Source organism: Pongo abelii, chromosome 4 (assembly GCF_028885655.2).
Source record: "Pongo abelii isolate AG06213 chromosome 4, NHGRI_mPonAbe1-v2.0_pri, whole genome shotgun sequence".
Taxonomy (NCBI): Eukaryota; Metazoa; Chordata; class Mammalia; order Primates; family Hominidae; genus Pongo; species Pongo abelii.
This window is the reverse complement of record NC_071989.2, coordinates 160,501,088-160,528,072: the sequence shown is the minus strand read 5'-3', so window position 1 is coordinate 160,528,072 and position 26,985 is coordinate 160,501,088. Positions and strand designations below refer to the sequence as shown.

The following is a 26,985-nucleotide window of genomic DNA, read 5'->3' as shown; positions in this document are numbered from 1 at the left end:
TTATGCTAGACACAACATTCTGTTCCATTTACCTCTAGCACCAGACAGAGCATCTCACTTCATTCATTACTAACACCAGGCACTATTTTTCTTTCAGTCACCCTTACGATCAATACAACCTTCTGTTCCCTTCACTGTCAACACTAGATCTTGCATTCTGCTTAATTCACTATGTTTTTTTTTTTTTTTTGAGATGAAGTCTCACTCCGTTGCCCAATCTGGAGTGCAGTGGCACAATCTCGGCTCACTGCAACCTCCACTCTCCACCTCCCGGGTTCAAGCGATTCTCCTGCCTCAGCCTCCCGGGTAGCTGGGACTACAGGCATGCGCCATCATGCCTGGCTAATGTTTGTATTTTTAGTAGAGACAGGATTTCACTATGTTGGCCAGGCTGGTCTTGAACTCCTGACTTCGTGATCCACCCACCTTGGCCTCCCAAAGTGCTGGGATTACTTAATTCAGTTTTAACGCTAAACATAATGTTCTGTTTCACTTACTGTTAATGCTAGACACCATATACTCCTCCATTCACCCCTAGTTGAGGTACAACATTCTGTTCCCTTCACTTGATGCTTCATTCTACTTCACTCCCTTTTAATGCTACATGCTGCATTCTAACACATTCACTATTATTGTTTGAGTCGCATTCTGCTCTATTCACTCAACAATAGACACAATATTCTGCTCTATTATTAATGCCGGACACCACATTCTGCTTCCTTTAGCCTTCTGCTAAAAACAATGTTTTCCACCATTTCCAATTAATGCTGCTTAACATTCTGTTTTGATATAGAAAAGTTGAAAGAATATACAATAACCACCCTCACACCCTTTACCCAGATTCACCAGTCATCATTTTCCCACATATACTTTCTTAGTATAGGTAGACAGATGGATAAATAGATAGATAGATGGGCAGGTAGGTAGGTAGATGCAATTTTTGCTGAATCAACAAAGACATGGCAATTCACCTCAAAATAAGGAAGGAGAATCACAATGACATTATCACATCTTTAAAAATTAACATTAACTCAATGGTTATTATTGAATTAGAAATAATTCAATTTGAAATAATTCAATAATATCATCGAATACAGGACCTTTATTTAAATTCTCCCAGTTGTCAAAAAAGTCATCAGAAAATATGATGAGGGATCCAATCAAGGATCCAATTCATATTGCACACGGTTGCTCTATTTTGTCTCTTTTAACCTAGAACAGTCTCCCAGCTGTTTTTTGTTTTTCATGACACTGACTATTCCATTAACTTTTAATGTGAGACACAACATTCTGTTTCATTTGCCATCAGCAGTAGACACCACACTCTCCTCTATTCACCCTTACAACAAAACTCGACAATATGCTCTCTGCAGCATTCACACTAGACCTCAAATTCTGCTACATTCACTACAAATGCTTGAATCCACATTCTCTGATCACTATTAACACCTGACAACACATTCTGCTGTGTGCAATTGTAACAGCAGACATAATGTTCTACTTTCTTTTCCTTATGCTAGATTCAACATTCTGCTCCACTCACTATTAATAGTTGATGCCACATTCTTCTCTACTTATGGTTTACACTAAACTCAACATTCTGCTGCATTTGTGGTTAAAAATATTTGGCTCCATATGTTATTAACACTCAACTCCACCTTCCCCTTCATTCATACTTTTTATTTATTTGCCTTTTTAAGCATTAGATTTAGTTCCTTTTAGTATATTCACAAAGTTGTACAACCCTATCTATCCAACTGCCTACAGATAGTATCTAATTCCAGAACATTTTCATCACCCAGAAAGAAAATCCATACCCTCCAACAGTCACTCCTCATTCCCCACTCCCAAGAGCCTCTGGTAACAATAAATGGATACTTACTACCAGTATAAATTTGCCTTTTCTGGACATCTTGTATAAATGGAATCATACAATATGTGGCCTTTTACGATTGGCTTCTTTCATTTAGTGTAATGTTTTCAAGGTTCATCCATGCTGTAGAATGCATCAGTACTTCATTCCTTTTTATGGCTGAATAATATTCCATGGTATAGATATATCACATTTTGTTATCCATTCAGCAGTTAGGCATTTGGTTTATTTTCACTTTGGCTATTATAAATAGTGCTGCTGTGAACATCTGTGTACAAGTTTTTGTGTGGACATGTTTTTAATCCTCAAAGGTATATACCTAGAAGTGAAACTGTTGTGTCACATGTTAACTACATGCTTAACTTTTTGAGGAACTGCCAAACTGTTTTCCAACACAGCTATACCATTTTATGATCCCACCAGAGCTCCAACGTCTCCACAACTTCACAAACATATATTACTATCTGTTTTTTTTTAACTATAGCCATTTAGTGGGTGTGAAATGGTATTGCATTGTGGTTTTGATTTGCATTTTGCTAATGAATAATAATGCTGAGCATTGTTTCATGTGCTTATTGATCCCTTCTATATCTTCTTTGGTGAAATGTCTGCATTTCTGCTCCACTCACTATTAAAATCTTTTGCTCACTTTTTTTATTTATCTTATTATTATTGAGTTGTAATAGTTATTTATGTATTCTGGATTTTAGACCTTTATTAGATATAGGATTTGCACATATTTTCTATTGTTCTATGTGCTGTGGTCTAGATTCTTTTCCCTTCCAAACCTTGTATTAAAATTTAATCCCCAACATTGGAGGTGGGTCCTAATGGAGGTGTTTGGATCATAGGAGTGGATTCCTCATGAATAGATTAATGCCTTCCCTTAGGGGTGAGTTCTCACTATATTCATTGTTAAAAAAGAGCCTGGCCACAGGTAATACACCTACGTAACAAACCTGCATGTTCTGCATATGTATCCCAAGACTTAAAGTAAAATTAAAAAATAAATAAAATTTTAAAAAATGATTTTTAAAAAGAACCTGGCGTCTCCCACCCACTTCTTGCTTCCTCTCTCACCATGTGATCTCTGCACGTGATGGCTTCCCTTCACTTTCTACCACGAGTGGAAGCAGCCTGAGGCCCTCACCAGACGCCCAATCTTGAACTTTTCCAGACATCAGAATTGTGAGCCAAATAAGCCGTTTTTTCTTTATAAATTATCCCATCGTAGATATTCTTTTGAAGCAACACAAAATGGTCTAAGACTCTATGGGTTTTCTTTTCACTTGATTGATAGTATCATTTATGCTCAAAAGTTTTTAATTCTGATAAAGTCTAATTTATCTGTTTTTTCTTTTGTTGCTTACGCTTTTGGTGTCTTTTTTTTTTTTTTTTTTTTTTCTTTTGAGATGGAGTATTACTCTGTCACCCAGGCTGGAGTGCAGTGGCACAATCTCGGCTCACTGTAACCTCTCCCTCCCAGGTGCAAGCAATTCTCCAGCCTCAGCCTCCCGAGTAGCTGAAATTACAGGCATGCACCACCATGCCTGGCTAATTTTTATATTTTTAGTAGAGGTGGGGTTTTGTCATGTTGGCCAGCCTGGCCTCAAACTTCTGACCTCAAGGAATCTGCCTGCCTCAGCCTCCCAAAGTGCTGGGATTACAGGCGTGAGCCACCGCTCCTGGTCTTGGTGTCATTTTTTAGAAACTATTGCCTAATCCAAGGTCAAGAAGATTAATACCTGTATTTTCTTCTAAGAGTTTCATAGTTTAGCTCTTATGTTTAGGCCTTTGGCACATTTAGATTTATTTATATATGTGATGTGAGGGAAGAGGTCCAACTTCATTTTTTTTTTTTTAATACATAGTCTCACTTTGTCGCCCAGGCTAGAGTACAGTGGCATGATCCTGACTCACTGCAACCTCCGCCTCCTGAGTTCAAGCGATTCTTCTGCCTCAGCCTCCTGAGTAGCTGGGATTACAGGCATGCACCACCACACCTGGCTAATTTTTGTATTTTTACTAGAGAGGGGGTTTCACCACGTTGGCCAGGCTGGTCTCAAACTCCTGACCCCAGGTGATCTGCCTGCCTCGGCCTCCCAAAGTGCTAGGATTACAGGTGTGAGCCACCATGCCCAGCCCAACTTCATTCTTTCACATGTGAATATCCAATTGTCCCAGCACCATTTGTTGAGAAGAGTATTCTTTTCCCTGTTGAATTGATGCCCTTGTCAAAAAAATCAATTGACCCATAAATGGACTGTCTTACTTCTGGACTCTCAATTCTATTCCATTGATCTGTATGTTGATCCTTTTGTCAGTACCACACTGTTTTGATTACTGTAGCTTTGGAGTAACTTTTAAAATTTGGAAGTGTGAGTCCTCCAACTTTGTTCTACTTTTTCAAGATTGTTTTGGCTACTCTCTGTCTTTTGCATTTGAACACAAATATAAATTTTAGAAGCAGCGGCCAGTCACGGTGGCTCACGCCTGTAATCCCAGCACTTTGGGAGGCCGAGGTGGGCAGATCACAAGGTCAGGAGATTGAGACCATCCTGACTAACACAGTGAAACCTCGTCTCTACTAAAAATACAAAAAAATTAGCCAGGCATGGTGGCAGGCACCTGTAGTCCCAGCTACTCGGGAGGCTGAGGCAGGAGAATGGCATGAACCCAGGAGGCAGAACTTGTAGTGAACTGAGATCGCACCATTGCACTCCTGCCTGGGTGACAGAGTGAGACTCCATCTCAAAAAAAAAAAAAAAAACTTAGAAGCAGCTTGTCAATTTTTGAAATGAAAAAAATAGCTGGAGTTTTAATAAAGAATGCATTGAATCCATGGACTAAACAGGGGAGTATTGCCATCTTAACAATATTATGTCTTCCAATCCATCAACATGGGATTTCTTCCCATTTATTTAGGTCATCTTTAATTTCTTTCAAGAAAGATTTCTAGTTTTCAGTGTACAAGTCTTGCACTTATTTTGTTAAATTATATAACAGGTGTTGTACAGATACATTCTTTTATGCTATATAAATTGAATTGTTTTTAAGTTTAATTTTTAAATTATTCATTCTAGTCTATAGAAATACAATTGATTTTTGTATGTTCATCTTGTATCCAATAACTTTCCTGAACTCATTTATTAACTCTAGGTCTTTTATACATCCTTAGGATTTTCTTTATACAAGACCATGTGATGTACAAATAGAGATGGCTTTATTTTTTCCTTTCTCACCTAGATGTCATTTATTTCTTTTTCTCACCTAATTTCCCTGGCTAGATCTCCCAGTACAATGAAGAATAGAAGTAGAAAGAACAGATATTCTTGTCTCATTCCTGGTCTTACAGAGAAAGCTTTCAGTTTTTCACCGAAAACAGGTTAGCTGTGGGTTTTACATAGATGCCCTTTACAGTTTGAGGACGTTTTCTGTTCTTAATTTGTGGAGTATTTTTACCATGAAAGGTGTTGAATTTTGTCAAATCCTGTTTCTGCATCTATTTAGAGGATCATGTGATATTTTTCCTTTATTTTATTCATATGGTGACTGATTTTTGTATGTTCAACTAAGATTGCATTCCTGGGATACATCCCGCTTACTCATAATGTATAATGCTTTTTCATATGTCACTGGATTTGGTTTGCTAGTGTTTTCCTGAGAGTTTTTTTTTGTCTGTATTCATAAGAGATGTTGATATGTAGTTTTCTTTATTGTGATGTCTTTGGTGTTGTTATCAGGGTAATACTCGCTTCTTAGAATGAGTTGGGAAATGTTCTATCCACTTCCACTTCTCTGAGAGTATAAGAAAGATTTGTGTGAATTCTTTAAATGTCTGGTAGAATTAATGAAGGAAGCCATCTGGTCCTGGACAATTCTTTGTCGAATTTTTATTACTACTTCAATCTCCTTACATGTTATGTGTGTATTCAAAGTTTCTATTTTTTTTTTTTTTTTTTAGATGGAGTTTTGCTCTTGTCATCCAGGCTGGAGTGCAGTGGCATGATCTCGGCTCACGGCAACCTCCACCTCCTGGGTTCAAGCAATTCTCCTGCCTCAGCCTCCCAAGTAGCTGGGATTACAGGCACACGCCACCACGCTCGGCTAATTTTTGTATTTTTAGTAGAGATGGGGTTTCGCCATGTTGGCCAGGCTGGTCTCAAACTCCTGACCTCAGGTGATCCACCCGTCTTGGCCTCCCAAAGTGCTGGGATTACAGGCATGAGCCACCGTGAGTGGCCTCTGTTTCTTTCTGGGTCAGTGTCTTTTTAGGAATTTGTCTACCTCATTTAGGTTATCAAATTTATTGGCATAGAGTTGTTCAAAGTATTCCCTTATAATCATTTTTATTTCTGTAAAGTCAATGATAATGCCTCCTCTTTCACTCTTTATTTTAGTAATTTGATTCTTCCCTCATTTTTTCTTGAACAGTATAGTTAGAAGTTATTCAATTTTGCTAATTTTTTCAAAGAATCAACATTTGGTTTCATTGATTTTCTCTATTATTTTTCTACTGTTTTACTTATTACCATTCCAATCTTTATTATTTTCTTCCTTCTGCTTGCTTTGACTTTAGTTTGCCCTCCTAGTTTCTTAAAGTGAAAAGTTAGATTATTGATTTAGGACCTTTCTTCTTTTTAAAACAGGTGTTTACAGTTATACACTTCCCTCTAAAAATGATTTTAGCTGCATCTCATTAGTTGTAGTATGTTGTGTTTTCAATTCGTCTCAGAGTATTCCTTAATATATCTTTTATTTATTCTTTGATGCATTGTTTAATTTATTTTTGTGAGTTTTCCAACTTTCTTTTGGTTATTGATTTTTAATAATCCATTGAAATCAGAAACATATTTTGTATGATTTCAACTATTTTAAGTTTGAGACTTGTTTTATGCATAATATATGGTTTATTCTGAAAATACTCCATGGTGCACTTCAGAAGAATGTACATTCTTCTGTTATTGGGTGGAGTGTTCTATAGTGTTCTTTAGGTCTAGTTGGTCTAGTGTCATTTAAATTTTTCATTTCCTTGGTGATCTTCTAAATATTCTATTCATTACAAAAAGCAGGGTTTTGAAGACGCCAAGTATTATTGTCGAATTATCTATTTATTGCTTCAATTCAGGCAGTTTTGCTTCATATATTTTGGGGCTCTGTTGCTAGATGCATAGATGTTTATAATTGTTATATTTCTTGATGGATTGACTCATTTATCATCAAATGCTCTTCATCTCTTATTAACAATTTTTTTTCCTTAAAGAGTGGTTTATTTGTGGGTTTTTTTTTTTTCTGATGTTGGTATAATCAACTAGAGGCCTCTTTTGATTACTGTTTACATGGTATGTTTTTTCCATTCTTCTACTTTTATCCTAGTTGTGTCTTTGAATCTAAAGTGTGTCTTTTATAGACAGTATGTAGTTGCATTTTATTTTTTAATCCAGTCTGACCATCTCTAACTTTCAATTAGTTTGTTTAGTCTATTTCCACTTAATTTAATTAATGTAATAAAAAATGCAACTTGGTATAATTTACATCTGCCATTGTGTTGTTTTCTATATATATCTTATCTTTTTTGTGTCTTTGTTCCTCCGTTACTGCCTTTTTGCATTAAATATGTATTTTTGTGAGTGCAGTTGCTCATGTCTGTAATTCCAGCACTTTGGGAGGCTGAGGCAGGTAGGTTTCTTGAGCTCAGGAGTCCAAGACCAGCCTGAGCAACATGGTGAAACCCCATCTTTACAAAAAATACTTTTAAAAAATTAGCTGGGTGGAATGGCATACAGCTGTAGTCCTAGCTACTTGGGAGGCTGAGGTGGGAGGACTGCTTGAACCTTGGAGATTGAGGCTGCAGTGAGCCATGCTGGCAACACTGCACTCCAGCCTGGGTGACAAAGCAAGGTACTATCAAAAAAAACAAAAACAAACAAACAAACAAACAAAAAACAGTATTTTCTAGTGTCATCTTAATTCCTTGGTCATTTCTTTTACTATTTTTTTTTTAGTTATTTTTTTCTTTTTTTTATTATTATTATTATACTTTAGGTTTCACAGTACATGTGCGCAATGTGCAGGTTAGTTACATATGTATACATGTGCCATGCTGGTGCGCTGCACCCATTAACTCGTCATCTAGCATTAGGTATATCTCCCAATGCTATCCCTCCCCCCTCCCCCCACCCCACAACAGTCCCCAGTGTGTGATGTTCCCCTTCCTGTGTCCATGTGTTCTCATTGTTCAGTTCCCACCTATGAGTGAGAATATGCGGTGTTTGGTTTTTTGTTCTTGCGATAGTTTACTGAGAATGATGATTTCCAATTTCATCCATGTCCCTACAAAGGACATGAACTCATCATTTTTTATGGCTGCATAGTATTCCATGGTGTATATGTGCCACATTTTCTTAATCCAGTATATCATTGTTGGACATTTGGGTTGGTTCCAAGTCTTTGCTATTGTGAATAGCGCCACAATAAACATACGTGTGCATGTGTCTTTATAGCAGCATGATTTATAGTCCTTTGGGTATATACCCAGTAATGGGATGGCTAGGTCGAATGGAATTTCTAGTTCTAGATCCCTGAGGAATCGCCACACTGACTTCCACAATGGTTGAACTAGTTGACAGTCCCACCAACAGTGTAAAAGTGTTCCTATTTCTCCACATCCTCTCCAGCACCTGTTGTTTCCTGACTTTTTAATGATTGCCATTCTAACTGGTGTGAGATGGTATCTCATTGTGGTTTTGATTTGCATTTCTCTGATGGCCAGTGATGGTGAGCATTTTTGCATGTGTTTTTTGGCTGCATAAATGTCTTCTTTTGAGAAGTGTCTGTTCATGTCCTTTGCCCACTTTTTGATGGGGTTGTTTGTTTTTTTCTTGTAAATTTGTTGGAGTTCATTGTAGATTCTGGATATTAGCCCTTTGTCAGATGAGTAGCTTGCGAAAATTTTCTTCCATTTTGTAGGTTGCCTGTTCACTCTGATGGTAGTTTCTTTTGCTGTGCAGAAGCTCTTGAGTTTAATTAGATCCCATTTGTCAATTTTGTCTTTTGTTGCCATTGCTTTTGGTGTTTTAGACATGAAGTCCTTGCCCATGCCTATGTCCTGAATGGTAATGCCTAGGTTTTCTTTTAGGGTTTTTATGGTTTTAGGTCTAACGTTTAAGTCTTTAATCCATCTTGAATTGATTTTTGTATAAGGTGTAAGGAAGGGATCCAGTTTCAGCTTTCTCCATATGGCTAGCCAGTTTTCCCAGCACCATTTATTAAATAAGGAATCCTTTCCCCATTTCTTGTTTTTCTCAGGTTTGTCAAAGATCAGATAGTTGTAGATATGCGGCATTATTTCTGAGGGCTCTGTTCTGTTCCATTGATCTATATCTCTGTTTTGGTACCAGTACCATGCTGTTTTGGTTACTGTAGCCTTGTAGTATAGTTTGAAGTCAGGTAGCATGATGCCTCCAGCTTTGTTCTTTTGGCTTAGGATTGACTTGGCGATGTGGGCTCTTTTTTGGTTCCATATGAAATTTAAAGTAGTTTTTTCCAATTCTGTGAAGAAAGTCATTGGTAGCTTGATGGGGATGGCATTGAATCTATAAATTACCTTGGGCAGTATGGCCATTTTCACGATATTGATTCTTCCTACCCATGAGCATGGAATGTTCTTCCATTTCTTTGTATCCTCTTTTATTTCATTGAGCAGTGGTTTTAGTTCTCCTTGAAGAGGTCCTTCATGTCCCTTGTAAGTTGGATTCCTAGGTATTTTATTCTCTTTGAAGCAATTGTGAATGGGAGTTCACTTATGATTTGGCTCTCTGTTTGTCTGTTATTGGTGTGTAAGAATGCTTGTGATTTTTGTACATTGATTTTGTACCCTGAGACTTTGCTGAAGTTGCTTATCAGCTTAAGGAGATTTTGGGCTGAGACAATGGGGTTTTCTAGATATACAATCATATCGTCTGCAAACAGGGACAATTTGACTTCCTCTTTTCCTAATTGAATGCCCTTTATTTCCTTCTCCTGCCTAATTGCCCTGGCCAGAACTTCCAACACTATGTTGAAGAGGAGTGGTGAGAGAGGGCATCCCTGTCTTGTGCCAGTTTTCAAAGGGAATGCTTCCAGTTTTTGCCCATTCAGTATGATATTGGCTGTGGGTTTGTCATAGATAGCTCTTATTATTTTGAGATACGTCCCATCAATACCTAATTTATTGAGAGTTTTTAGCATGAAGAGTTGTTGAATTTTGTCAAAGGCCTTTTCTGCATCTATTGAGATAATCATGTGGTTTTTGTCTTTAGTTCTGTTTATATGTTGGATTACATTTATTGATTTGCGTATATTGAACCAGCCTTGCATCCCAGGGATGAAGCCCACTTGATCATGGTGGATAAGCTTTTTGATGTGCTGCGGGATTCTGTTTGCCAGTATTTTATTGAGGATTTTTGCATCAATGTTCATCAAGGATATTGGTCTAAAATTCTCTTTTTTTGTTGTGTCTCTGCCAGGCTTTGGTATCAGGATGATGCTGGCCTCATAAAATGAGTTAGGGAGGATTCCCTCTTTTTCTGTTGATTGGAATAGTTTCAGAAGGAATGGTACCAGCTCCTCCTTGTACCTCTGGTAGAATTCGGCTGTGAACCCATCTGGTCCTGGACTTTTTTTGGTTGGTAAGCTATTGATTATTGCCACAATTTCAGCTCCTGTTATTGGTCTATTCAGAGATTCAACTTCTTCCTGGTTTAGTCTTGGGAGGGTGTATGTGTTGAGGAATTTATCCATTTCTTCTAGATTTTCTAGTTTATTTGTGTAGAGGTGTTTGTAGTATTCTCTGATGGTAGTTTGTATTTCTGTGGGATCGGTGGTGATATCCCCTTTATCATTTTTTATTGCATCTATTTGATTCTTCTCTCTTTTTTTCTTTATTAATCTTGCTAGCGGTCTATCAATTTTGTTGATCCTTTCAAAAAACCAGCTCCTGGATTCATTAATTTTTTGAAGGGTTTTTTGTGTCTCTATTTCCTTTAGTTCTGCTCTGATTTTAGTTATTTCTTGCCTTCTGCTAGCTTTTGAATGTGTTTGCTCTTGCTTTTCTAGTTCTTTTAATTGTGATGTTAGGGTGTCAATTTTGGATCTTTCCTGCTTTCTCTTATGGGCATTTAGTGCTTTAAATTTCCCTCTACACACTGCTTTGAATGCATCCCAGGGATTCTGGTATGTTGTGTCTTGGTTCTCGTTGGTTTCAAAGAACATCTTTATTTCTGCCTTCATTTCGTTATGTACCCAGTAGTCATTCAGGAGCAGGTTGTTCAGTTTCCACGTAGTTGAGTGGTTTTGAGTGAGATTCTGAATCCTGAGTTCTAGCTTGATTGCACTGTGATCTGAGAGATAGTTTGTTATAATTTCTGTTCTTTTACATTTACTGAGGAGAGCTTTACTTCCAAGTATGTGGTCAATTTTGGAATAGGTGTGGTGTGGTGCTGAAAAAAATGTATATTCTGTTGATTTTGGGTGGAGAGTTCTGTAGATGTCTATTAGGTCCACTTGGTGCAGAGCTGAGTTCAATTCCTGGGTATCCTTGTTGACTTTCTGTCTCATTGATCTGTCTAATGTTGACAGTGGGGTGTTAAAGTCTCCCATTATTAATGTGTGGGAGTCTAAGTCTCTTTGTAGGTCACTCAGGACTTGCTTTATGAATCTGGGTGCTCCTGTATTGGGTGCATATATATTTAGGATAGTTAGCTCTTCTTGTTGAATTAATCCCTTTACCATTATGTAATGGCCTTCTTTGTCTCTTTTGATCTTTGTTGGTTTAAAGTCTGTTTTATCAGAGACTAGGATTGCAACCCCTGCCTTTCCTTGTTTTCCATTTGCTTGGTAGATCTTCCTCCATCCTTTTATTTTGAGCCTATGTGTGTCTCTGCACATGAGATGGGTTTCCTGAATACAGCACACTGATGGGTCTTGAGTCTTTATCCAATTTGCCAGTCTGTGTCTTTTAATTGGAGCATTTAGTCCATTTACATTTAAAGTTAATATTGTTATGTGTGAATGTGATCCTGTCATTATGATGTTAGCTGGTTATTTTGCTCGTTAGTTGATGCAGTCTCTTCCTAGTCTCGATGGTCTTTACATTTTGGCATGATTTTGCAGTGGCTGGTACTGGTTGTGCCTTTCCACGTTTAGTGTTTCCTTCAGGAGCTCTTTTAGGGCAGGCCTGGTGGTCACAAAATCTCTCAGCATTTGCTTGTCTGTAAAGTATTTTATTTCTCCTTCACTTATGAAGCTTAGTTTGGCTGGATATGAAATTCTGGGTTGAAAATTCTTTTCTTTAAGAATGTTGAATATTGGCCCCCACTCTCTTCTGGCTTGTAGGGTTTCTGCCGACAGATCCGCTGTTAGTCTGATGGGCTTCCCTTTGAGGGTAACCCGACCTTTCTCTCTGGCTGCGCTTAACATTTTTTCCTTCATTTCAACTTTGGTGAATCTGACAATTATGTGTCTTGGAGTTGCTCTTCTCGAGGAGTATCTTTGTGGCGTTCTCTGTATTTCCTGAATCTGAATGTTGGCCTGCCTTGCTAGATTGGGGAAGTTCTCCTGGATAATATCCTGCAGAGTGTTTTCCAACTTGTTTCCATTCTCCCCGTCACTTTCAGGTACACCAATCAGACGTAGATTTGGTCTTTTCACATAGTCCCACATTTCTTGGAGGCTTTGCTCATTTCTTTTTATTCTTTTTTCTCTAAACTTCCCTTCTTGCTTCATTTCATTCATTTCATCTTCCATGGCTGATACCCTTTCTTCCATTTGATCGCATCGGCTCCTGAGGCTTCTGCATTCTTCACGTAGTTCTCGAGCCTTGGTTTTCAGCTCGATCAGCTCCATTAAGCACTTCTCTGTATTGGTTATTCTAGTTATACATTCTTCTAAATTTTTTTCAAAGTTTTCAACTTCTTTGCCTTTGGTTTGAATATCCTCCCATAGCTTGGAGTAATTTGATTGTCTGAAGCCTTCTTCTCTCAGCTCGTCAAAGTCATTCTCCGTCCAGCTTTGTTCCGTTGCTGGTGAGGAACTGCGTTCCTTTGGAGGAGGAGAGGCACTCTGCTTTTTAGAGTTTCCAGTTTTTCTGCTCTGTTTTTTCCCCATCTTTGTGGTTTTATCTACTTTTGGTCTTTGATGATGGTGACGTACAGATGGGTTTTTGGTGTGGATGTCCTTTCTGTTTGTTAGTTTTCCTTCTAACAGACAGGACCCTCAGCTGCAGGTCTGTTGGAGTGCCTGGCCGGCCGGCCGTGTGAGGTGTCAGTCTGCCCCTGCTGGGGGGTGCCCCCCAGTTAGGCTGCTCGGGGGTCAGGGGTCAGGGACCCACTTGAGGAGGCAGTCTGCCCGTTCTCAGATCTCCAGCTGCGTGCTGGGAGAACTACTGCTCTCCTCAAAGCTGTCAGACAGGGACATTTAAGTCTGCAGAGGTTACTGCTGTCTTTTTGTTTGTCTGTGCCCTGCCCCCAGAGGTGGAGCCTACAGAGGCAGGCAGGCCTCCTTGAGCTGTGGTGGGCTCCACCCAGTTCAAGCTTCCAGGCTGCTTTGTTTACCTAAGCGAGCCTGGGCAATGGCGGGCGCCCCTCCCCCAGCCTCACTGCCAACTTGCTGTTTGATCTCAGACTGCTGTGCTAGCAATCAGCGAGACTCCATGGGCATAGGACCCTCTGAGCCAGGTGCAGGCTATAATCTCCTGGTGCACCATTTCCTAAGCCCATTGGAAAAGCACAGTATTCAGGTGGGAGTGGCCCAATTTTCCAGGTGCCGTCTGTCACCCCTGGAAAGGGAACTCCCTGACCCCTTGCGCTTCCAGAGTGAGGCAATGCCTCGCCCCTGCTTCAGCTGGCGCACGGTGAGCTCACCCACTGACCTGCACCCACTGTCTGGCACTCCCTAGTGAGATGAACATGGTACCTCAGATGGAAATGCAGAAATCACCCGTCTTCTGCATCACTCACGCTGGGAGCTGTAGACCGGAGCTGTTCCTATTCGGCCATCTTGGCTCCTCCCTTTAGTTATTTTTTTCATGATTGCCCTGAGGATTACAATTTCATCTTATTTTAGAAACATCTAATTCAGATTATTAATACTAACTTAATTACAACAGTGTCTTAGTTTACTTGGACTGCTAAAAGAAATGCCACAGATTTGGTGGTTTAAACAATAAAAATTTGTTTTTCATAGTTCTGAAACCTGGAAAGTCCAGAATCAAGATGGCAGCTAATTCAGTTGCTGGTGAAGGTTCTTTTTCAGGTTTGCAGATAACCACTTTCTTGCTTTGTCCTAACATGGTAGAGAAAGAGTTCTGGTATCTCTTCTTCCCTAATTCCTGTTGAATTAAGGCCCCACCTGTAAGATCTCACCCTAAAGGTCTCACCTCTAAGATCTAACCCTAACCCTAACCCTAAGTCTAACCTAATCACTTCCTCATAGGCCCTGTCTCCAAATACAGTCATAATGGGGGTAAGGACTTCAACATATGAATTCTAAGGACACAAAAACATTCAGTTCATAACAAACAGTACACAAAAAACTTTGCTCCTATATATAGCTCAATTACCTCCCCCTTCCTTTGCACTGCTATTATCACACAAATTACATCTTCATTATATGTTGATTAACACAGGTTTACAATCATTGATTTACTCAATTGTCCTTTAAATCAGATAGGAGAAAAAAGTTATAAACAAAAACTGCATTTTTATATTGTCTTGAATATTTACCTATGCAGTTATCTTTACTAATACTCCTTATTTCTTCATATGAATTTGAGTTATTGTCTAGCATCCTTTTATTTCAGCCTAAAGGGCGTCCTTTAGTATTTCTTGTAGGACAGATCTGCTAGTGGAAGTCTCTCCGCTTTTGTTTACCTAAAAATGTATTTTTCATTTTTAAGGGATACAGAATTCTTGAGAAAAATTGGCAGTCTTTTCCTTTCAGCACTTTGAAAATGTTATCCCACTATCTTCTGTACCCGATGGTGTTAATGAGAATACAACTGTTAATCTTATCAAGAATCCCTTGTACAAAAGGAGTTGCTTCTCTTTTGCTGTTTTACGATTCTGCCTTTGCAGGAGAATTTCTTGAAACTGGGAGGTGGAGGTTGCAGTAGCAGAGATCTAGCCATTGCACTCTAGCCTGGGCAACAGAGCGAGACTCCATCTGAAAAAAAAAGATTCTGACTTTGTCTTCTGACATTTTGATTAGGATGTGTCTAGGTGTGGATCTCTTTATCTTACTTGGAGTTCCCTGTGCTTCTTAGATGTATATATTACTATTTTTCATCAAATTTGATAAGTTTTCAGGCACTATTTTTTAAAAATATTATTTCTCTTTCTGTCTCCACTGCAGATTCCTATTAAACATTATGTTGGTGCATTACATGGTTTCCCACAGGTTTCTGGGGCTGTTTATTTTTCTTCATTCTGTTCCTCAGACCATATAATCTAAAATTCACTGATTCTTCTTTAAGTTTCCTGATTCTTCTGTCTTCTTAAATCTACTGTTGATTCCATCTAGTGAAGTTTTCATTTCAGTTATTTTACTTTTCAACTCCAGAATTTCTATTTGGTTCTTCTTTATCATTTCTTTTTTTGAGATGGACTCTCACTCTGTTGCCCAGGCTAGAGTGTGGTGATACGATCTCGGCTCACTGCAACCTCTGCCTCCTGTGTTCAAGCGATTCTCCAGTCTTAGCCTCCCAAGTAGCTGGGACTACAGGCACGCACCACCACACCTGGCTAATTTTTTCTATTTTTAGTAGAGACGTGGTTTCACCATGTTGGCCAGACTGGTCTCAAACTCCTGACCTGAGGTGATCCACCCACCTCAGCCTCCCAAAGTGCTGGGATTACAGGCTATCATTTCTCTTTATTAATATGCTATATTTGGTGAGACACTGCTCTCATATTTTCCTTTAGTTGTTTAGACATAGTTTCCTCTAGTTTGTTGAACATACTTAAAATAACTGATTTAAAGTCTTTGTTTATTAAGTCCAGCATCTGGGCTTCCTCAGGGACAGCTTCTTTTGACTACTTTTCTCCGTATGTATGAGCCATACTTTCCTCTTTCTTTGCATGTCTTAGAATTTTTGTTAAAATTGGACATTTGTTTTTTTTAAGTTCTGGGATACATGTGCAGAACATGCAGGTTTGTTACATAGGTATACACATGCCATGGTGGTTTGCTGCACCCATCAACCCATCATCTACGTTAGGTATTTCTCCTAATGCTATCCCTCCCCTAGCCCCCTACCACCCAATAGGCCCTGGTGTGTGATGTTCCCCGCCCTGTGTCCATGTATTCTCATTGTTAAACTCCCATTTATGAGTGAGAACATGCAGAGTTTGGTTTTCTGTTCTTGTGTTAGTTTGCCGAGAACAATGGTTTCCAGCTTCATCCATGTCCCCACAAAGGACACGAACTCATCCTTTTTTATGGCTGCATAGTATTCCATAGTGTATATGTGACACATTGTCTTTATCCAGTCTATCACTGATGGCCATTTGGGTTGGTTCCAAGGCTTTGCTATTGTGAACAGTGCTGCAATAAACATACGTGTGCATGTGTCTTTATAGTAGAATGATTTATAATCCTTTGGGTATATACTCAGTACTGGGATTGCTGGGTCAAATTATATTTCTAGTTCTAGATCCTTGAGGAATTGCCACACAGTCTTCCACAATGATTGAACTAATTTACATTCTCACCAACAGTGTAAAAGCATTCCTATTTCTCCACATCCTCTCCAGCATCTGTTATTTCCTAACTTTTTAATGATGGCCATTCTAACTGGCATGAGATGGTATCTCACTGTGGTTTTGATTTGCATTTCTCTAATGACCAGTGATGATGAGCTTGTTTTCATATGTTTGTTGACCGCATAAATGTCTTCTTTTGAGAAGTGTCTGTTCATAGCCTTTGCCCACTTTTTGATGGGGTTGTTTTTCTTATAAATTTGTTTAAGTTCTTTATAGATTCTGGATATTAGCCCTTTGTCAGATGGATAGATTGCAAAAATTTTCTCCCATTCTGTAGGTTGCCTGTTCACTCTGATGATAGTTTTTGTTTTGTTTCTGTTGTTGTTGTTGTTGTTGTTGTTTGCTGTGCAGAAGCTCTTTAGTTTAATTAGATCCCATTTGTCAATTTTGGCTTTTGTTGCCATTGCTTTTGGTGTTTTAGTCACGAAGTCTTTGTTCGGGCCTGTGTCCTGAATGGTATTGCCTAGGTTTTCTTCTAGGGATTTTATGGTTTTAGGTCTTACATTTAAGTCCTCAATCCATCTTAATTTTTGTATAAGGTGTAAGGAAGGGGTGCAATTTCAGTTTTCTGCTTATGGCTAGCCAGTTTTCCCAACACCATTTATTAAATAGGGAATCCTTTCCCCATTGCTTGTTTCTGTCAAGATCAGATGGTTATAGTTATGTGGCATTATTTCTGAGGCCTCTGTTCTGTTCCATTGGTCTATATATCAGTTTTGGTACCAGTACCATGCTGTTTTGGTTACTGTAGCCTTGTAGTATAGCTTGAAGTTGGGTAGTGTGATGCCTCCAGCTTTGTTCTCTTGGCTTAGGATTGTCTTGGTTATGTGGGCTCTTTCTTGGTTACATATGAAATTTGAAGTAGTTTTTTCTAATTCTGTGAAGAAAGTCAATGGTAGCTTGATGGGGATAGCATTGAATCTATAAATTACTTTGGGAAGTATGGCCATTTTCACAATATTGATTCTTCCTATCCATGAGCATGGAATGTTCTTCCATTTGTTTGTGTCCTCTCTTATTTCCTTGAGCAGTGATTTGTAGTTCTCCTTGAAGAGGTCCTTCACATCCCTTGTAATTTGTATTCCTAGGTATTTTATTCTCTTTGCAGCAGTTGTGAATGGGAGTTCACTCATTATTTGGGTCTCTGTTTGTCTATTATTGGTGTATAGGAATACTTGTGATTTTTGCACATTGATTTTGTATCCTGAGAATTTGCTGAAGTTGCTTATCAGCTTAAAGAGATTTTGGGCTGAGACAATGGGGTTTTCTAAATATTCAATCATGTCATCTGCAAACAGATATAATTTGACTTCCTCTCTTCCTATTTAAACACCTTTTATTTCTTTCTCTTGCCTGATTGCCCTGGCCAGCACTTCCAATACTATGTTGAATAGGAGTGGTGAGAGAGGGAATCCTTGTCTTGTGCTGGCTTTCAAAGGGAATGCTTCCAGCTTTTGCTCATTCCATATGATACTGGCTGCAGGTTTGTCATAAATAGCTCTTCTTATTTTGAGATACATTCCATCAATACCCAGTTTATTGAGAGTTTTTAGCATGAAGGGGTGTTGAATTTTATTGAAGGACTTTTCTGCATCTATTGAGATAATCATGGGTTTTTGGCATTGGTTCTGTTTTTATGATGGATTATGTCTATTGATTTGCATATGTTGTACCAGCCTTGCATCCCAGGGATGAAGCCGAATTGATGGTGATGGATAAGCTTTTTGATATGCTGCTGGATTCAGTTTGCCAGTATTTTATTGAGGATTTTTGAATCGATGTTCATCAAGGATATTGGCCTGAAATTCTCTTTTTTTGTTGTGTCTCTGCCAGGTTTTGGTATCAGGATGATGTTGGCCTCATAAAATGAGTTTTGGTATCAGGATGACGCTGGCCTCATAAAATGAGTTAGGGAGGAGTCCCTCTTTTTCTATTGTTTTTGGAACACTTTCAGAATGAATGGTACCAGCTCCTCTTTGTACCTCTGGTAGAATTTGTCTATGAATCCATCTGGTCCTGGGCTTTTTTTGGTTGGTAGGCTATTAATTACTGTCTCAATTTCAGAACTTGTTATTGACCTATTCTGGGATTCAACTTCTTCCTGGTTTAGTCTTGGGAGGGTGTATGTGTCCAGGAATTTATCCATTTCTCCTAGATTTTCTAGTTTATTTGCATAGAGGTGTTTATAATATTCTCTGATGGTAGTTTGTATTTCTGTGGGATCAGTGGTGATATCCCCTTTATCATTTTTATTGTGTCCATTTCATTCTTCTCTCTTTTCTTTTTTTCTTTTTTTTTTCTTTTTTTTTTTTTTTTTTTGAGATGTTGTCTCACTCTGTCACCCAGGCTGGACTGCAGTGGCGCAATCTTGGCTCACTACAAGCTCCACTTCCCAGGTTCACGCTATTCTCCTGCCTCAGCCTCCCAAGTAGCTGGGACTACAGGCACCTGCCACCATGCCTGGCTAATTTTTTGTATTTTTTAGTAGAGACGGGGTTTCATCGTGTTAGCCAGGATGGTCTTGATCTCTTGTCCTCATGATCCACCCACCTCAGCCTCCCAAAGTGCTGGGATTACAGGCATGAGCCACCACGCCCAGCCTCTTTTCTTTATTAGGCTGCCTAGCGGTCTATATATTTTGCTAATCTTCAACAAACCAGCCCCTGGATTCACTGATTTTTTGAAAGGTTTTTCATGTTTCTATCTCCTTCAGTTCTGCTCTGATCTTAGTTATTTCTTGTCTTCTGCTAGCTTTTGAATTTGTTTGCTCTTGCTTTTCTAGTTCTTTTAATTCTGATGTTAGGGTGTCAATTTTAGATCTTTCCTGCTTTCTCCTGTGGGCATTTAGTGCTATAAATTTTCCTGTAAACACTGCTTTAGATGTGTCCCAGAGATTCTGGTATGTTGTGTCTTTATTATCATTGGTTTCAAAGAAATTATTTATTTCTGCCTTAATTTCGTTATTTACCCAGTAGTTATTCAGGAGCAGGTTGTTTAGTTTCCATGGAGTTGTGTGGTTTTGAGTGAGCTTCTTAATCCTGAGTTCCAATTTGATTGCACTGTGGTCTGAGAGACTGTTTGTTATGATTTCCATTATTTTGCATTTGCTGAGGAATGTTTTACTTCCAATTATGTGGTCAATTTTAGAATAAGTGTGATGTGTTGCTGAGAAGAAGGTATATTTTGTTGATTTTGGGTGGAGAGTTCCGTAGATTTCTATTAGGTCTGCTTGGTCCAGAGCTGAGTTCACATCCTGAATATCCTTGTTAATTTTCTGTCTCATTGATCTAATATTATTTTCAGTGGGGTGTTAAAGTCTCCCACTATTATTGTGTGGGAGTCGAAGTCTCTTTGTAGGTCTCTAAGAACTTGCCTTATGAATCTGGGTGTATATGGGGTGCATATATATTTAGGATAGTTAGCTCTTCTTGTTGCATTGATCCCTTTACCATTATGTAATGCCCTTCTTCGTCTTTTTTGATCTTTGTTGGTTTAAAGTCTGTTTTATCAGAAACTAGGATTGCAACCCCTGCTTTTTTTTTTTTGCTTTCTATTTCCTTGGTAAATATCCCTCCATCCTGCCAGGCATGATTGCTCATGCCTATAATCCCAGCACAATGGGAGGCCGAGGCAGGTGGATCGCCTGAGGTCAGGAGTTCGAGACCAGCCTGACCAACATTAAGAAACCCCATCTCTACTAAAAATACAAAATTAGCCAAGCATGGTGGTGCATGCCTGTAATCCCAGTTACTCGGGAGGCTGAGGCAGGAGAATTGCTTGAACCCAGGAGGCAGAGGATGCAGCGAGCTGAGATTGTGCCATTGCACTCCATCCTGGGGGGCAACAAGAGCAAAACTCTGTCTCAAAAGAAAAATATATATATATCCCTCCATCCCTTTATTTTGAGCCTATATGTGTCTTTGCATGTGAGATTGGTCTTCTGAATACAGCACACTGATGAGTCTTGATTCTTTATCCAATTTGCCAGTCTGTGTCTTTTAACTGGGGCATTTAGCCTGTTTACATTTAAGATTAATATTGTTATATGTGAATTTGATCCTGTCATTATGATGCTAGCTGGTTATTTTGCCCATTAGTTGATGTGGTTTCTTCATAGTGTCAATGGTCTTTACAATTTGGCATGTTTTTGCAGTGGCTGGTACCGGCTGTTCCTTTCCATGTTTAGTGCTTCCTTCAGGAGTTCTTGTGAGACAGTCCTGGTGGAGACTAAATCTCTCAGTATTTGCTTATCTGTAAAGGATTTTGTTTCTCCTTTGCTTATGAAGCTTAGTTTGGCTGGATATGAAATTCTGGATTGAAAATTCTTTTCTTTAAGATTGTTGAATATTGGCCCCCAGTCTCTTCCGGCTTGTAGGGTTTCTGCCAAGAGATCCGCTGTTAGTCTGATGGGCTTCCCTTTCTGGATAACCCGACCTTTCCCTCTGGCTGCCCCTTCCATTTTTTCCTTCATTTCAACCTTTGTGAATCTGACAATTATGTGTCCTGCGGTTGCTCTTCTCGAGGAGTATCTTTGTGGTGTTCTCTTTATTTCCTGAATTTGAATATTGGCCTGTCTTGCTAGGTTGGGGAAGTTCTCCTGGATAATATCCTGAAGAGTGTTTTCCAACTTGGTTCCATTCTCCCCGTCACTTTCAGGTACACCAACTGAATGTAGGTTTGGTCTTTTCACAGAGTCCCATATTTCTTGGAGGCTTCGTTTGTTCCTTTTCATTCTTTTTTCTCTAATCTTGTCTTCATGCTTTATTTCACTAAATTGATCTTCAATCTCTGATATCCTTTATTCCGCTTGATCGATTCAGCTATTGATACTTGTGTATGCTTCACAAAGTTCTTGCGCTGTGTTTTTCAGTTCCATCAGGTCATTTATGTTCATTTCTAAACTTGTTATTCTAGTTAGCAATTCCTCTAACCTCTTTTCAAGGTTCTTAGCTTCCTTGCCTTGGATTAGAACATGCCCCTTTAGCTTGGAGGACTTTGTTATTCCCCACCTTCTGAAGCCTACTTCTGTGAATTTGTCGAACTCATTCTCTGTCCAGTTTTGTTCCCTTGCTGGCAAGGAGTTGTGATCCTTTGGAGGAGAAAAGGCATTCTGGTTTTTGGAATTTTCAGCCTTTTTGTGCTGGCTTTTCCTCTTCTTTGTGGATTTATCTACCTTTGGTCTTTGATGCTGGTGACCTTCAGATGGGATTTCTGTGTGGATGTCCTTTTTGTTGATTTTGATGCTATTCCTTTCTGTTTGTTAGTTTTCCTTCTAACAGTCAGGCCCCTCAGCTGCAGGTCTGCTGGAGTTTGCTGGAGGTCCACTCCAGACCCTGTGTGCCTAGTTATCACCAGTGGAGACTGCAGAACAGCAAAGATTGCTACCTGTTCCTTCCTCTGGAAGCTTCATCCCAGAGGGGCACCTGCCAGATGCCAGCCAGAGCTCTCCTGTATGAGTTGTCTTTCCACTCCTGCAGGGAAGTGTCTCTCCATCAGGAGGCACAGGGGTCAGGGACCCACTTGAGGCAGTCTGTCCCTTAGCAGAGCTCGAGTGCTGTGCTGGGAGATCCACTGCTCTCTTCAGAGCTGGCAGGCAGGAATGTTTAAGTCTGCTGAAGCTGCTCCCACAGCTGTCCCTTCCCCCAGGTGCTTTGTCCCAGGGAGTTGGTAGTTTTATCTATAAGCCCCTGACTGGAGCTGCTCCTTTTCTTTCAGAGATGCTCTGCCCAGAGAGGAGGAATCTAGAGACACAGCCTGGCTACAGAGGCTTTGCTGAGCTGTGGTGTGCTCCACCCAGTTCGAACTTCCTGGCAGCTTTGTTTACACAGTGAGGGGGAAACCGCCTACTCAAGCCTCAGTAATGGTGGACACTCCTCCCCCCACCAAGCTCAAGTGTTCCAGGTCAACTTCAGACTGCTGTGCTGGCAGCGAGAATTTCAAGCCAGTGGATCTTAGCTTGCTGGGCTCCATGGGGATGGGATCTGCTGAGCTAAATCACTTGGCTCCCTGGCTTCAGCCCCCTTTCCAGGGGAGTGAATGGTTCTGTCTTGCTGGGGTTCCAGGTGCCACTGGGGTATGAAAAAAAAAACTCCTGCAGCTAGCTCAGTGTCTGTCCAAACGGCTGCCCAGTTTTGTGCTTGAAAACCAGGGCCCTGGTGACATAGGCACCCGAGGGAATCTCCTTTTCTGCAGGTTGCAAAGACCCTAGGAAAAGAGTAGTATCTGGGGCCGGAGTGCACCATCCCTCATGACACAGCCGCTCAGGGCTTCCCTTGGCCAGGGGAGGGAGATCCCTGACCCCTTGTGCTTCCTGGGTGAGGTGACACCCCACTCTGCTTCGGCTCACCTTCTGTGGGCTGCACCCACTGTCTAACCAGTCCCAGTGAGATGAGCTGGGTACCTCAGTTAGAAATGCAGAAATCACTCGCCTTCTGCATTGATCTTGCTGGGAGCTGCAGACCGGAGCTGTTCCTATTTGGCCATCTTGCCAGCCAAGTTTGGACATTTTAATAATATAATGTGGCAACTTTGAAAATCAAATTCTCCCCTCTCTTCAGGATTTGTTGCTGTTGCTATTCAGTAACTTTTCTGAACTAATTCTGTAAAGTTCATATTATTTGTTTCGTGGGACTACTGAAGTCTCTGCTCAGGTTGGTAGTCAGCTAAAAATCAGACAAAGGTTTCTTAAATGCCTGGAACCTATAAGTGTCCTAGCCTTTGCCAAGGGGCTCTCTACCTTAAACATTCTGCGAGGCAGTTTACAACTTTGACTCAGGCTCCACTTCCTGCTTGCTCAGACTATCAAGGTTAGCCAAAGGTGAGAGCCTAGAGCCATCTCAAGTCTTCCCGGGAATTCACACAGCTCTAAGCTTGCACACAGTTTCCCAAGAATATGTCACAGCTTTCCAAAGCCCCCTATAAACAACTCATTACCCAGCTTTTCTTTTTCAGCTTTTTGATTAACCTATTATTTTGCCCCAACTGCCTCAGGTGGCAATTACTATTGATTGCTTTTGATAAATGCCCTCAAAGAAAAGGTTGTTCACATGGGGCCAACTCCAAATCAGGTCAAAGAAAGACAGCCTTGTGAGTGGCATCTTTGAGGGAACCATGAGATATGTCAAATGATGACAACTCTCTGGGAATGAGGCATTGAAGAAGCTCCAACTGTGTTCTGCTCCATCCAATGGCTTCCAGACAGCTGTTGGTTTTCAAGGCTACCATGGAGCTGGATAGATTATGACAGGAATAGGGCAAAACACCACAAAGCTCCAAGGGAAATGAAAATACATGTCCGTGCAGAAACTTGTACATGGTTGTTTATAGCAGCATTACTCACAGTAGCTAAAAGGTAGAAAATTTAAATATCCATTACCTAATTAATGGATAAACAAAATGTTGTATATCCATAAAACAGGGTATTATTCAGCCATAAAAAGGAATGAAATACTGATACATGTTACAATTTGAATGAACCTTGAAAATATGCTAAGTGAAAGAGGCCAATCATAAAAAGCCACATATTGCATTATTTCATTCATATAAAATATGGATTAGTGGTTGTTTATGGCTGGGGGAATAGAGAGGTGATAGCTAAAAGGTAACATTTCTTTTTGAGGTAATGAAAATGTTCTAAAATTGACTGATGATGATGGTTGCACATATGTGTGAATATTCTAAAAATCATTAAACTGTACACTTTAAATGTGTGAATTGTATGGTATGTGAATTATATCTCAATAACACTTTTAAGCACTGCCACAAAGCTTGCTGTTCTTATTAAGATTCAGCTGATTTTCTTGAATAAATGTTCACAGGACTGATATAAGCCTTTGGTAATTAGTGGAGTTCTGAAAAGTTGGCACTGACAATTTTTTCCAGTGTTCTCATTAATTTTTTGGAGGAATTTTCAGGTCCTTACGATGTCATTTTTGCTGACATCCTCCATTCACTTTTAATGCTCACTACAACAGTTTGTTCCAATCACCCTTAAATGAAAGACAGCATTCTGTTCTAAGTGATAATGCTAAATATACCATTGTCCTCTCTTCAGTACTCTCATAGGTACCATAATCTATTTACCCCCAATATTCTTTCCAGTCTGTCTGATGCATTTCTTTTGTTTTCCTCTATACCTCCACCCTAATATCCCAGCTGAGGAGCAGACAGCAGTGGGTGATGTGGGGAATTACTGAAGAGCAGAAAATATTCCGCCATGCTTAATGTTTTACATTCCCCTCCTCTCACCTCCCCGTTTCTCCTCCACCCCCACTCTAGGTGTCCTATGTGAAAGCCATTGACATTTGGATGGCAGTTTGCCTGCTCTTTGTGTTCTCAGCCCTACTAGAATATGCTGCTGTTAACTTTGTGTCTCGGCAACATAAGGAGCTGCTCCGATTCAGGAGGAAGCGGAGACATCACAAGGTAGGCCTTTGGGTCACTGCCTAAGGAGGGACAGCTGGTAGTAAACAAAAGAGTTCTAAGCAGTCTGTCTGTGTTATTTGTTTCAATGGTCCATCCTTCTCAATGTGCAAGGCAGGTTAGAAATAGGAATTAAAGACCTAGAGGTCTCAGCTTTCCTCCCATAAATAATGCCCTAGTTGGGTCTATAGGCAGTCACTCTTCGAATCGTAACAGTAACACTACAGAAATTATCAAGTTATACCTAAAGGCAGAACTAATTAACTAAAAGCTGATAGGGTCAAGAAAATAACTAACTATAAACCTAAAAGATTGGGAGGTGTCCATTGGGTTTTTTCTGCAAGCCTGCATTGTCTTAATAGGCTTGATTCCAGAAGACAATTGCACCACAAAAGGTGAGATCTTAAAGTAGAATGCCCAGGTTCAGGCCTTTGCTTCCTGCCTCCAGGAAAAAGGCAACAAGCAAGATCTCCGCCAGAGTGGGTTCTCTCTCCATATGAGGGATTGAATAAAGGAATATTTGACAGGGCACCTCTGAGAAGTTACCAACCTCTGTTCACGAGGTTGTGCACTGACCAAAGAATACCAGTGGGGAGCATGCAGCCTGCTGGAGCAAACTGCTCCATATCGTGGGTCCATAACTAGTTCCCCAGAAGATCCAACCACCCTGGCTTTTTTCTTAGTTCTTCAAACATACACACACAGGCCTTTAAATATCTTGTTCTCTTTCCCTGTACTGCTCTTCCAGTGCACTGCGTGTCCTAGCAAATGCCATGTTCTACTTGAACTTAATTTCTAAACTTCTAAAAATGTATCCTGATTTAAAAGCATAAATTCAATGATGTGATTTTTTTAAAGCCGATCTCTTCCACCAAATCACAAGATCCATAAAGGCAGAGACTGTGTTTGTTTTTGCTCTGTGCTATATCCCTGGTGCCTAACACAATGCCTAACATATAGTGAGCATGCAGTAAGTATTTGTTAAACAAATGAACAAAGGGATAAATAAACGATTAGGTTGGTGCAAAAATAATTGCAGTTTTTGCTATTAAAAGCAATAAAGAAGAAGCCTTCAGACAGAGAGTCTGAAGTTTTTCCACTGACAGATTAGGGCAACCAGGGACCCACACATTATGATCTGTCATAGTGTTGCAGGTCACAGTACTTACCTGCAATGTGCCAGGTCCTATAAGCTTTAGACTGACCTATTTAAAATCATTGTCTATTAATCAGTAAAGCTCAAAAATAAAATAAAACAAAACAAAATAGTTGTCTGCCCAGGCGCAATGTGCTGTGACAAAGGACCCTGCCTCTTTAGTTTTCTTTAGTATGAGACTTCGAGCTAGCCAACTTGGGCCCAGGTTCTCCATGTGCAAAATGCGTATAAAGGGAAATTCTGGTGAGAATTAAATCAGGGGATGCCAAAGTAGCTTTAAGTTTTGTTCCCGCCGCACAAGTGCCAAGGATTAAAATGATTACATATACACACATTTCCATCAGTATGTTTCTTAAACATCAGCAATCTGATTCAATTAACTTCTGGCAGTTTACCACAGGGAGGAGGCCGACGTTCCAAGACAGAAGATGTCCATGGGAATTAAGATATCACCATCCTTCTAAACTACATTGAAGGAGGAAATTGTCTTGGGTTCAGCAATCCAGATAGAACTTCTTAAATGACCCCTAGTTTTAGTTACTCTATATTGTCCATTTAATACCTAGCCTCTGATGCTTTAAAAAAAAAAAAAAAAGTCTATTTAAGAAACTGGCATGATGGCTTGTGCCTATAATCCCAACTACCAAGAAGACTGAGGTGAGAGGATTGCTTTAGCCCAGGAGTTCCAGAACAATGTGGGCAATATAGTGACTTTGTCTCAAAAAAAAAAAAAAAAA

The 26,985-nt window shown here is 39.8% G+C and overlaps 1 protein-coding gene across 2 annotated transcripts in view; it reads left to right on the top strand.

Annotated features, from left to right (window-relative positions):
* The window catches only part of GLRA1 (glycine receptor alpha 1), a 108,804-nt gene that overhangs the window by 77,284 nt on the left and 4,535 nt on the right, over nucleotides 1–26,985 (top strand). For both annotated transcript variants that reach the window (XM_002816106.4, XM_002816107.4), the window contains exon 8: nucleotides 24,949–25,095. In XM_002816106.4, the coding sequence (XP_002816152.3) occupies nucleotides 24,949–25,095 (147 nt within the window). The remainder of the gene's footprint in view (nucleotides 1–24,948; nucleotides 25,096–26,985) is intronic.